The sequence below is a fragment of the Oncorhynchus kisutch genome, linkage group LG7 (assembly GCF_002021735.2).
Source record: "Oncorhynchus kisutch isolate 150728-3 linkage group LG7, Okis_V2, whole genome shotgun sequence".
Taxonomy (NCBI): Eukaryota; Metazoa; Chordata; class Actinopteri; order Salmoniformes; family Salmonidae; genus Oncorhynchus; species Oncorhynchus kisutch.
Window position 1 is genome coordinate 2,448,073 of NC_034180.2, and position 13,818 is coordinate 2,461,890.

At 40.7% G+C, this 13,818-nt stretch overlaps 1 protein-coding gene across 2 annotated transcripts in view; it reads right to left on the reverse strand.

Annotated features, from left to right (window-relative positions):
- Nucleotides 1-1,047: 1,047 nt before the first annotated feature.
- The window catches only part of LOC109881008 (mineralocorticoid receptor), a 102,528-nt gene continuing 89,757 nt past the window's right edge, over nt 1,048-13,818 (reverse strand). For both annotated transcript variants that reach the window (XM_031828369.1, XM_031828368.1), the window contains exons 8-9: nt 8,999-9,156; nt 1,048-7,552 (exon numbers count right to left, since the gene is read on the reverse strand). In XM_031828369.1, the coding sequence (XP_031684229.1) occupies nt 7,397-7,552; nt 8,999-9,156 (314 nt within the window). In that variant the 3' untranslated portion in view covers nt 1,048-7,396. The remainder of the gene's footprint in view (nt 7,553-8,998; nt 9,157-13,818) is intronic.

The following is a 13,818-nucleotide window of genomic DNA, read 5'->3' on the forward strand; positions in this document are numbered from 1 at the left end:
TATATAGCCAAGTTACTCATTGTGTATCTATTACCCGTAAGTAAAGCATTTAGAAGAATATGACGAACACAATGTGATTGTTATCCTAATACACCAGATTAAAATCTCAATTCCCTTGAATCGGAATATCTGAATATTAGCCTATCTTGGTGGGAAAGGATTTTCCAGAGTGCGATTAGGCAGCAACAGAAAATGAAAGCGATAAGAACCAATGCAGGGTGAAAAGAACAGATGAAGAAATGAGAGAGAAATAAATGTAAAGCAGAGTGTAGAATGTTGGGAGAGAGGAAAAAGAGGTAGCTGAGAGAGAAAGGGGGCCACAGAAGCTGCCGGGTGCGCCGGGTGCAGCCGTGAAATGGGACTGATCCAATAGATTCTGTTTATCTGGCACGACTACACAGTGAAAGCTATTGGAAATCTGGGGGAGATTTGGAAGTGGGCTGTGGATTTTTCAAGAGCAAGGGTGAGAAAAGAAATGAGCAAAAGTAATACTGTCTGGTCTGGTTCTGTTGCTGCAGTCTGGCATCCGGGAGTATTTTCAGATCAGCTTTTAATGAGGTTAATGGTGATTCTGTCTACAAGGGTGGCTGGCGGGGGGGGGGGGGGGGGGGGGGGGGAGTTATAATATTATAAATGTCTCTTTAGTCTCTTTCTCTTTCTCTTCTGTTTTCCTCTGCTGTTTTCCATCCCTCTTTCATTATCTATTGAATTGTTAAGTCTGTATGAGCTAAAAAAATATAAAAAATAAGTTGATATTAGCAAAACAAATAAACATGCATTTGGATAACATGCTAAATTCTCTCCCTCTGTCTCTTGACTCATTTTCTTCTCTTCCTGGCACATCTTAATTAGTCATCTGGCTCTCTATCCCTCCCATCCTCCTACTCCAATTTTCCCAGTCTTGGATCTATATATACATATTGGATAAGCCAGTGGCCCGAGCTGTGTGCATTCCCTCTGGTTTTCCTCTTTCAGACAATCTCATTGGGGTCTTCCGACGCATGCACACACTCGATGTTACTTACAAACTGCAAATCAAAAATGACATTTATTTGTTAACGGTTTTATTGGAATCTCTTGATAGTTTTGCAAACACAGTTATGGCAAATATCTGCTTCAAGATATACAGTTTGTAGTAGGAACTAGTTGTTTTTATTCACGCTGAAGGATATTCATGTACTGTGGATAGTTGCTGACAAATATTGTACAAAGCATTGGATTAAAAATGTATTTTGGGATAAAAACAAACCAGGTGCTATTAATAGGAAATGCTGAGCTTGGATGTGGCTTTGGGGATATGGCTTAGTCTCAATATACGGGGTTAATGTTTGTTTAAAAAAAATGTGAATGCTGTGGCTCCATTACAACTGTAACCGTCAAATAATTGGTGAAGTAGGACAGAAATCGATGGTAAGCTACGTAGTGAGCTCAAAGTATTAGGACAGTGACACATTGTTGGTTGTTTTGGCTCTGTACTCCAGCACTTTGGATTTGATATGATACAATGACTGGAGTTTGAAGAGCAGACTGTCAGCTTTAATTTGAGGGTATTTTCATCCTTATCGGGTGAACAGTTTAGAAAGTACAGCACTTTTTTGTACGTAGTCCCCCCATTTTAGGGGACCAAAAGTACTCGGACAAATTCACTTGTGTAATAAAATAGTCTAAAGTTCAGTATTTGGTCCCATATCCTAGCATAGTGATACACTTTAACCTCTCATAGTCATTGCATCATTTCAAATCCAGAGTGCTGAAATACTGAGCCAAAACAACAAATGTGTCACTGTCCCAATACTTTTGGAGTTTACTGTACATCCATGTCCTTGCACAGAGATAAATGAATGCTGTAAAATATGAGTAATACGCTGCTTTTGTTTAGAATATATCGGAATTGAAAGTCCTCATTTGTTATTCTATATGCATACTGTAAATGAGATGGTGGTTGGAAATCCCTTTGTACACATGCATAGTGTTGTACTGTAAAAGGATGAGCAGATAACCACTAACTTATTTCTGAGCAAGGCAGTAAGCCATATACAGTAGAACTTCCATTGGGAGCACTGCAAAACCTGAGACCAAGCCAACTAAACCTGTAAACAGTCATGATGCATCCATATCTCAATGATACAAATGGTTTTTTCTAGACATCCCAGGGTAGCACGGTTTGGGTTCTATATTATCACCAGTATTGGAGTCAAATCCATTTAGGTGTCAGACTTTCAGTCAATCCAAGAGTTATACCCCAATGAGCCTTTTCTTCCAATTCAAATGGTATGTCCAGATTATTTCCTAAATGGATTGGAAGTGTAGTAAAATTAATCCCAATTGTGGTGACCACATCAACCTGTCTTTCACAATGTATCTGAGTTGGAACCTTAATAGCTGAACAAACTGAAGAAGCAAGAGTATTTTCAACCTACAGTATTTCAGCTTTAATCTTCTTCTTCTTTTTTTTTGTTGATTGCTTGATTTGTGTGGTGCTATTAAATCACATATCGCCAAGGGGTTTGGGAGATAATCATGTCAACAGCAAGAACTCATTGATCCATAGTTTGGTACTGTCTACTCTCTGTAACAAAGAAATTACATATGTTTGCCTACTTTTTTTTAAAGTCACATTGACATAAAATGCAAAATAAAGGTACAAAACAGTGTCAGATAAACAGTTAACATTATTTGTAAAGGAAGAAGAAAAAAAAGAGGACATTTCTGTTCTTTCTCTAACATTCAGGTAGTAAAGTGTCTGTCACAATGTTTGGTACTTTCATAACTCACTCTAACCCGTTGGCTTTTTGTAGCCTGGTCCCAGATCTGTTTGTACTGTCTTGCCAACTCCTGCCAATCGTTATCATGTTTGGCATCACAATGGCTGGCAAGAGTTGACAATACTGCACAAACAGATCTGGGAGCAGGCTAGCTTTTTCGTGTGAACCTTGTGCCATTTCTTTCTATGATCCAAAACGACAACATAACAAGTGGGAGCCGCATGAACTGCAGATATTCCAACAAGATGTAAGTTAAAGGAATAATCCACTCAAAAACGATATATTTAATTTGTTTCATTCGTCCCCTGTTGATACAGTCTCAATGTTTTTGCATGTCAGCAGCCAAGTTTTCAAGATGTATCTTTTTCAATTAAGCAAAGTGCAACTTTGGTGCTTTCAAGACAAAAAAAACGGGGTAAAATCATGTCAGAGATCTTCAGGGTTAGAAAGTCGGAGCTCTAGAAATATGCCAGAGTTTCCGAGTTGAATTCCTAGTTGAAAATTACCCCCCACACCACGACAGCATTTGCTTCTTGAAAATCTTACATCTAGAAAACTTGACTGATGAAGTAGTTTATTATTATTTTTAACACTATTAACAGTGGACTAATGAAACCAATACCAAAATATAGTTTCTGACCAGATTATTCCTTTAAAGTATAAATGTTTTTTACACTACTCAAACATAATGACTTTCTTTATTATTTACAATATATACTGTAAAATTTTAAATCAGGTGAGATAAAAAGGCACAATTTTCCCTTCTTAAATACAATGTAAACATCTCATCAAAAAAAGCATGCATAAACATTTCACTTTACAAAAAAAGTTATGTTTTTTATTTTTAGACAAAGTACTTAAATATTGTTTCCAGCAAAATATAATTCTTTCAAAAATACTTTTCCCATTCGTCCTATGAACCTTTTTTGACACTATTTTTAAAAAATAAAAAGGAGAGGGTAGAGGAGTAAAACAAGAAGAAAAAGAATAGCAGTTCTTTACAGCGTGTCTTTAGGGTCCTTCAGTTCACAACTTCAACACAGCAATGTACAAAAGGGACATGGATGGACAGTCTGCAAAATGAGACCGTTTAAGCATAGGGACTGGCTTTTTCTTTAATCGTGATCCTCCTGCCATTGTCTGTTCTCTATGTCCAACTCTGGACAGCTTCCTACAAAGTAGAACCTATAGTGAAACACCAACAGCACCTTAAAGGGGGAGTTCACATTTTGAAGTGAACTATCTCTTTAAACTATAGGCCTTATTCATGCAGGGTCTCCCTGTTTTTATTCACATTTAGTTATCAACCAGACACACAATGTTCTAGTTGGGTTAATGCCTCAATTGTCACATCTCTTCTGTACAAATCTAATTCAGGCAATTAGGATATTCAGCATAATCCTATAGAACGTAGGAAAACTAACAATGCCCTCGAAAAAAGCAGATCAATTATGCTCGTGCTTGCCAGGAAAAAACAAACAAACAACCACACACACTCACTCACAAACGAGGTGAAACGATGGAACCAAACGCCCCCTCTGTTTTTCCTCTCAAACGACTCTCTATCTCTTGCGCTATTCAGTAGCATCATAGTGTTCCACAATGGTTAAGCAGTCAGTCAATCTGGTGTGAAACTAGTAAGAATAAGACCTGGGTTCAAGTAATATTTGAAATGGTTTCCAATTCTTTAGCTGTACTTAATTGAGCTTGACTTTTGCAATAGAACCAATTGAAATGTCCCAAAAAATGCAAACCCCACCCACCTGACAGTCCCGGCAGACTAAAGCAAACGCTCAAAGTAGTTTGAAAGGTTTTGAATCATGTTTGAACCCAGGTCTGGTAAGAATGGTCCAGATGACTGGCCATACATCTAGAGTTGGCCCAAAGACAAGATGGACAACACAAAATCAGGACAGGTGGTCAATGCAATGAGTCAATCATTTATCAGCAGTATCAACATGTACTTCCAAAACAGTTTCTGTACAACAGTGGGGGAAATGTGACTGTAACCTAAGCAAGTGCCATTGCATTTACTGTATGTATTTGCTGCTTGCCAGGTAAATTTGAATACATTATGCATTTACTGAAAGCACTGTGACTGTAGAGTAATGGCATTTTCCAACATCCAGTTCCAATATCAACGCCATACAGTATGTTTGAAGGTTATTGTATCTAATCAGGGTTGGGGAGTTACATGTAATCTGATTACAAAAAAATGCAACTATAATCAGTTACTTTACCAGCACAAATGTTGTTATCCGATTACGGATGCCTACTTTTAAAAACAGATGATTACTTCTTGGATTACTTTTAAATTCAGAATGGATGTTTGTGGAAAAAAAATCCATTACGACACCTTTCCGTTTTCTCTATGAGAAAGGCAAGTTTAAGTTCCACCTGAGTGGATCTGATCACAAGTCGGAGACCACTGATGACACACACAATGCGTTTGATGGATTATTTTTTGTCATCTTCTAATGTCTCTTAAGGGGAAAGTAATCAGATTGCATTACTGAGTTTGGGTAATACCAAAATGACATTACTGATGAACATTTTAGACAGGTAGCTAGTAACTGTAACAGATTACATTTAGAAAGTAACCTACCCAACCCTGTATCTAATGCTGATAATTGTACATGTGTTAGTTACCAGAAAAGTGTTATTTCATCTTTACGTTTACAAAAAGAAGCACCTTAGGTGTAAAATGTCTGGTTTATGAAACCGAAAACCTTTGCAACAACACAAATGCTTCATTATTATTTCTGGAAACGGTAGATAAGTGTCGGTTGACTTCACAAAGGGTGCTGGTTTGGATGCACTGTAAGTACGTAGAAATAGACCAAGAAATGGGTGCTCTGATGTTTTCACTATACTGTATAACTCAGGGGTTCTCAAAGTGGGCTCCACATCTCAAAATATATCATTTATTTTTGTACTTTTATTATTACTAACAGATTAAACAAATCTGGGCCAAGGGATCTGTGGAATAATACTATATAAAGGGTGTAATACATATTATTAATCTACTGTACAATTGATGTTCTTAACCCTGGGGAACATGGGCCTGGGAGGCTCACAGGGATATTGGTATCCACAGTACTCAACCAATTATCAATATTCAATATTAATTATCCTTGTATTCCCCCAAAATGTTTTTTTTATAAGCACTGTCATTCAAGCTTTAGACAGCTAAGGTTTCTCTCTGCCTCGTGGCAAAATGTGTAGAATTTTAGGATATTAACTTTAAAGCTACAACAACAAATCGGCCCCATGACAAAATGTGTAGAATTGCAGGAAATTAGCTTGAAAACGGCAACGTTTTCTCTCCGATGCCAAGGGCCTTTTAAAATGGTCTTTCCCAGGGCCCAAGACTTGATTCGCCCAGCCATGCACAGCCAAAGTCCTAGTAAAAATCATTTTATGCTATTTTTAGTCATTAGAGTTGTGTTCTGATTTATGAATGGGTTCCTGATGAATTTGCTATGAAAAAAGAGGTCACAGCCCCAAAAAGTTGAGAACCCCTGGATAACTAACTGGGTGTACCGCCGTTACGATGTGAGGGAAAGTCGTCATTGTGAATCCATCAGGTGTTTCCATACTCCTGCACCTATTTTGGATGGAATTAATCTACTGACAAATGTTGCGTAGTTAATCATCTACATATCAGAAAGCCTTCACGTATGACATGGCAGATTCACTTTTAACTGTTACTCAACTTTTTTCACACTGGATCACACAAAACACCATACTTTTGAAAATTCTTCATTTAGAAGTTTTTGCATATTAATACGAGTTACGTTTTTGATCGTTATACAACGTTAAAACAATTTTAGTTATGCGGGCATTTGGGTGTTGTAATGCACACCACTGCAGAACAAAAGTGGAATTGGTTAGCTTTTTAAGCAACTATTCAGTTTATTGTTAAGCTTGTATAGCCCTTGGAGTATGTTCAAATAGACCTTGATCCTCTCACAGAAACCCTACATTTAGTCTTTGTCATGAAAAAAGTATATGTTGCCATGTAACCTAATGACAATACACTGCATAGCAACATCTAAGCATTGTTTTCCATATTGTCAGAGTAGTAGAACTAATATCCATGAATCAATGCAAAAGCACAGTTATCATCTGACATTTTTCAGGATGGTAAGATGGTCTGTGTTACTGTCTACCTGTGTGCGTGCTGCATTACTGTACACGTGGGTCTGTGTGAATGTATGGATTGTAGCGCAACCAAAAAAATGTATGGCTTCGAATCCATAGAAAAACATCATCGTCTTTGGGTGGGGGGGGCACGCTAAGGGTCGGGATGCTGCTTTGTCACATTTTAAAAAGTCCTCGTCAGTGCGTTTTCCTTGGTGCTGAGATGTCACTCACTCAGCGTCACCTCTCTAACCGGCGGACGGAGACTGCAGTGTGGGGGACTCAACTTCCTCCACCTCACTTCCTGCCCCTCACGTGTCACTTCCTCTCCCATTTGAGATTGGGGAGGGGGCAGCAGATTGACTGGCTGGCATAGTAGTTAGGCCACTCCTGAGGCTAGGGTCCTTCCTTGGCCTTCCTCCTCTCCCACTCCTCCCCTCTCGTTATTTCATTCTCTCTCCTCTCTTCCTCCCAAGGACTCAGTACAGTCACTTCTTGTGGAAGTAGAGGGTGTGTGTGTTGCCCGACTCCACCTTTGGTATCTGGTCACTGATTATCTCCACCAGCATCTCTGGAAACTCCACCTTCAGAGCCTGAGACTCACGGAACGTGTAGAAACAGAAGTCTAGCAGGTTCCCCACCAGCTAGAGGACAGAGAGAGAGGGAGGGCTCAATCAATAACATGTTATTTGTCACATAGAGACTAACAGTGAAATGGGTCCTTCCCAATAATGCAGAGAGATAAATGTAGAAAATACACATTGAGAGGGGTAGAGAGAGAGCGGGAAGGAGAGTTGTAGTTTGATAGAGTCCAGCTGTGTTTGCATAGGGATTTCATTGGCTTATCATGAAGTGTGAATAATACACAGTACAATCAAAGCCTTGTTCTTGGAAGCTGGGGTTAACTTTGTGCCCTGGGAAACCTTGAATTGGCATTCCCCTTTTCTGACGTGTGTTCGTTTACTGTACCTTATTCAGAGTGATGCCACCTACCATAGCCAGATCCTTAGGTTAACTTTGTCATGGCATTGATATGACTGTAATTGTTTATCGGTTAGGGGTCACGACTCATGAGTCTGACATACCACTAGGGGGTGCTACTGATTCTCAATAGACTATACCTGCTCTTCTACATAGGGCATCGTTTCCCAAACTAGGGGTTGCATGAGTTGAAAATGGGATCACGAGGGAAACTCTGGGGGAAAAATAAATATAATAATTGCTTGGTTCATAGAACCAGGGTTACGTCAGTAACCTCCGGTAGCTGCTAGATGCGGTTGTAATAAACAGAGCGTTTTTTGTTTTCTTCCCACAAATGCGTCTCTCTTTTGAGCAGTTTAAGCTACAAAATATTATGACCCCATCACTGAAGGAGAAGACTCTCAGGAACACGTATGTGTCTACAATGCCCACAAACAGTGCAGGACTCATTAGAGTGGACAAGACCAGGCACTAAATCAGACTGGGGGAAAAAAGAACATCAATGAAGATCTATGATCTTCAGTGTAGAAAAAAACAAGATTATTGCCTGATCTTCTGAACTTCCCAATACCTTTCTGATGCATGTCAATCACTTCAAATCCTACTTCTTTCAAAAGTATGGTTTGACAGACTGATTTTAGACTGTCATAGCCCCAATATCAGGGACTTTTCCCTTTGTGAGATGTGAGTATTTTCCCTAATGCTTCTAGCTCCTAATGTTTCACCACATGCTAAGTTGTCCTTGCATAACCCCTACAGTCAGTGCGTTCAGTGCATTTAGTTAGGGGGACAGTTGTATTGACCCACCAGGCCACCACTCTGAGCCTGGACATTGATTCCTCCATGTTCCATTCATTCACCAATACAGGGCAATCTTTGCCCATTCCAAAATAAACACCCTTTAGGGCTAGTCATTGGAATGCAATATGTTATTTCAGAGATACTACCATACATTGTTAAACTCCAATCAGTGATGGGGACCTGCTATTTGAACTTGCTCTGTGTATGCATAGCATAGAGGAGGCTTGTTGATGGGACTTGGCATGGTGATGTGGCGCTGGGTCCAGTGCCTGATGTTATGGATACAGTGATGTGGGTCCAGTGCTTACATCATGCATGGCGTCCAGTAGCTTGGTGAGCTGGAAGAAGCGTTGCCACGTCTGTCCAGAGTTGTTGGTGGCCTTGCCCACAGACCTCCTCAGCTCCTTGATGTAGTTCACTCTCATCTCCTCAAACGCTGCCTGGTTCTTTAGGCCCTCTTTGGGAACTGAGAGGAGAGAGGAAGCCAAAAGATAAGTATTAATGGGAGGTGTAAACAACTAGCCTGCATAACACAAGATACATGTATTGTATAAGCACATGGCAGTTTGACCTAAACTTAACCTGAGAACATTTCATTTGAACACCCGACAGTTCTAACCATGTCATAAGTATTTTAATCAATGACCTTTTTGTTGACCAACCACATCAACCCTTTGTCACTTCGCCCATTTAATTCAGTTCATGGTAGTTGTCCTCTTTTTTGACTTACAGCGTCAGCCAAATAACTAAGAGTGATGAACAGGATGTACAGACAGTATTTTAAGTGAGAAATTAGATAAGAGTGTCTTCTCAGGATGGATACAGGTATCCTCTCCATTTCTCCCTTTCTAAATCTCTCTTTCCCTTTAGCTCGCTCTCTCTTTCTCTCTCTCTCTCTCTCTCCCTCGCTCATATCTCCGTAGAGGACAAACTAACGGCGATATGGCTGCCTGCCAACCTCATCTTAAATGACATTCCGTGTCTGGCTGGCTAACTGATTAAGAAACACCTCGTCTCTCAAAGAATGTCTGTCTCTCAAGTCTCCCAACACAGTCTCTCTTAGATCTTTCTTCTAGTGGAGGCCTACAGGAACACTTCTGATATACACTGTGGTGTGATGAACAAAGTGCTGCAGGTACAGTAATCAAACTAACCAGCACAGTGCCTTTATCCCTAGTAGCCTGCAACTCTGCCACTGTTATTCCAATGTTGCACTGGAGGTTGGTGGCACCTTAATTGGGGAGGGGTGATGGCTGGAGCGGAATCAGTGGAATTGTATCAGCATGGTTTTTATGTTTTTGCGGGCATTATAGTGAGCCGTCCTCCCGTCAGCAGCCTCCTGTGCACTGTTGATTATCATAGCTGCTACTACTACAGTAGATGATCATAGTACACAGTAACCTACATTATTATGGTCATAGAGAGGCATCACATGTTATTCAGACATATATTGAAAACAGGTCTATAGGTCAAAAAACAATTGTTTAGTTTTATTAAGTGCAATATCACGGGACAGTGTTAGTTAGGTACTCTACACACACACACACAAACAAACACACACACCGTGTTGGCACACTAAAGCAGGTGTTCTCTACCTAATGTTGGTAATTGACTAAGCAGCTTCAGGTAATGATTACCTCAAACCAGAGCAACCAACTGTTCCAAATGACACACTTTAAAGTCTAATTGACATCCTGTTTCATAGGGAGAAGGATGACACACCATAGCCCAGGTTAGTAGGCTACCTGCCGGGCTGGTCCCAAATCTGTTGGTGCTGTATAGGCAACTCCTATGGTCAGACGTGGCGTTAGCTGGTCCCAGTTCTGTATATGCTGTATAGCCAACTCTATGGTCAGAATAATCATGCCGAACAAACAGGGCTGGGATCAGTCTAGGACCTGCCTGGTCCCAGATCTGATCCAAACATTACATGACAGTGACCATAGCAGTTGGCAAGACAGCCCAAACCGATCTGGGATCAGTCTAGAAGCCTAGGCTACTTGCCTGGTCCAATATCTGTTTTTTGCCCACATGATGACAATAACCCTAGGAGATGGCAAGATAACACAAACAGATCTAGGACCAGTCTAGGAGGATAGGCTACCTGCCTGGCTAGATCCTTCTGGTGTCACAGCGTGGCTCGACCTGCCTCACAGTGGTACGCTAATGACAAGCTGCTCTCCTTGTACTGTTTCCATGGTCAGTTTTGATACCTTTAAAAATGTAAATTAAAAAAGCTATTTTTTGGGTTGCTTATGGCTGAGTTGAGGCACTGTGTTGACCCTTGAGGCCTGCATTTGATATACAGATGTAGGATCTTAATTTGATCACCCTGTTCCGGGAGACCTTTCCTGCTACGCAGGCCATTTGAAACTTGTAGTTTCTTTGAGGTTTAAAAACGCTTGTGAAGCTAATACCACTTTGAAATTCCGGACTTCATTTTCCCTTAGGGGGTCTGGCCCGCCCTACCGTACCTACTTGCCCATCCAAATGAAATATTGATCTGACAGATGCACGCTGACAGAAAGACTCAAATCTCAGATAAAGTATCAGCGTGAGCGAAACAGCACCCCTCTGTCTCTGTATGTGCAGGTCATGTATCTGATACAGTCTGGACAAAAGGAGTATGGCACGTCGTACTTAAATCTGTGGATTGTTTCATATCACATGTATAGGCCTATGCCTATTTGGGAAGCCAGCAATTTGGGCAGCGCGCTTGGCAATAGGCCTAGTTGATTATTTAGTCGCGGCTGTCAGTGAAAATGATCTTAAATGTGTGAAGATAATGTGTCTCGAGTATCATTTAAAGTGTTGAGACAAGAAGGGGAGTGGTGTGTGGAGACGATATGGGCGTCTTTCTCTAGAATGTGCTCCGCTGTCTGCTGCATTGTTTCATTGTGTGAATTGTTTGCCCTTTTGATTAGATTTGTTTTAATAAATTCACCATTACATATGTAACGAGTAGGTCTACTAAATGTACCGTTCATCCCTGCCATCTGGCTGCATTAATTTATGTTAATGCATGTATTACAGACATTTATTATTCTCATTCTAAGAGTGGAAACGTTGTTTGCAGAGAAATCCGTTTAAGTTAATTTTATATCCATAATTTAGGAGTTTAAAAAATGTTTGTCTTTTGTTTGGAGTGCTCCATGTGAGCAATGAGGATGTGAGTGGTTGAGGGAGCGCGCGCCCACGAGCACGCCAACCTGCTGAGTTGATACAATATTGCACTTTACTAGCGATAGCTCACGTCAAGACAGGTTGAAAGGGAGGCAGTCAGGCAGAGTATAGAGATTAATACGATTGACAGAACCTGAATTTTCATCAGGCTTATTTATTAGTTGGCTTTAGGCCTATGTATTTTACTTAGTTGACGATGGAAGTTATTGGCCTACTGCTGTATTGGCCTATAGGCTATCTCTGGGTAACATGCACTCATTTCTTTAGCTGCCAAAGTATCACGTTGTATATGTGTTCATATGGCAAAGGCTGGTACTCTTGCATTAGTTAAATTTGAGATTTTATCGTTTTGATTCAGATTTTTATGATTAACCACCTGACAATAATTTTGAGAAACAAAAACATTATTGAAATGAAACTGTTCCACAAACATTTTATATAAAATATAATCCATAACTGGAACATAGATCGGTAGAAATGGTCGGATAAATTGTAAACTTCTCCAAACTTGAAACTACGAGCTGCCTGTGGTTTTTACTATAACACCCAATAACACAATTCCTGAAAAAAAATGGCTCGTTTTTAGAAATCAAATGCCCATCCAACTGATTCCCTCTGTTACCAGCCCTGCAACAATGCCCATTCATTATAATCCACGTAATAATTCACACTTCCTGTTGCTGAAGGATTATTTTTCCTGCTGTAGCAAACTGGCTCAAATTAAGATCCTACATCTGTACTATACTCCGTCTGTAGTAAATGTGGTGCACCTGCAAGTCAACATTTAATTGTACTGTGTACACCATGTGTGTCATGTACATATGACAAATACACTTGATTTGATTTTATGTTTAATTAGCCTAGTTTGAAGCTTTGCATTTGAGGACTTAACCCAAACCAACATGTGGCAGACAGAAACACACACCTGTTGATGCTGAGAGCCATGTGGGAAAATACAGTTGACAGGACTTTTTGTTTCTTAGAACACACAGCCACAGGCAAGAGTAGGACTAGAGCCTGTCAGTTAGCATTGCATCTTGGAGGAAATCGCTCAGCGAATGGCAATGCTCAGTCGTACGTACGCAGGCACGACACACACACACAGAGGCATAGACACCGTGAGAGATGCAGACGCACACACACAAACCTAGCCTAGAACGTAGCAGAGACCAAGAGCAAAAGAACGACAAAGCAGTAGCTAGAGCTCTCTGGAAAAGCATCAAGGCGAGAGAGAGGGATTCTGTTCTTTCTGTTTCGCGCCTTGTTTTGTGGCCCTTATTAACAGGAACATGCTAAAACCAGTGCCACATTTGGGCCCTGTGTTCTCGCCCCACTGACTCAGTCCCTAATTTAATTCAGCTCCAGTTGGCATTTAGTGTCTAGGGCCTACAGAAAGTGTCATTAAGGGGCGTGGCTGGCAGAAAGTGTGTCATTTAAGGGCGTGGCCGGCAGAAAGTGTGTCTTTTAGGGGCGTGGCCGGCAGAAAGTGTGTCTTTTAGGGGTGTGGCCAACAAAGTGGGGCAAATACTCAACGCAGGTACCCAACCTAGATGTGTCAACCAGGCCATATTTCACACTCACGCACGCAAATATGTCTTAAGCAGCACCGGGTTTAATAAATAATAATAAGCACCAAACGGAAGAAAAATGACTGAAATAGGGAGGGACTATCTATACCTGAACTTGTCCAATAAGAAATGCTTGTTTTCATTTTCCATTGCAAAACCTTTTGCTACGGTTGCGGGCGATTCCCTGATCCACCTCTACGCAGACGACACCATTCTATATACTTCCGGCCCGTCCTTGGACACTGTGCTATCTAACCTCCAAACGAGCTTCAATGCCATACAACCCTCCTTCCGTGGCCTCCAACTGCTCTTAAACGCTAGTAAAATCAAATGCATGCTTTTCAACCGTTCGCTGCCTGCACCCGCACGCCTGACCA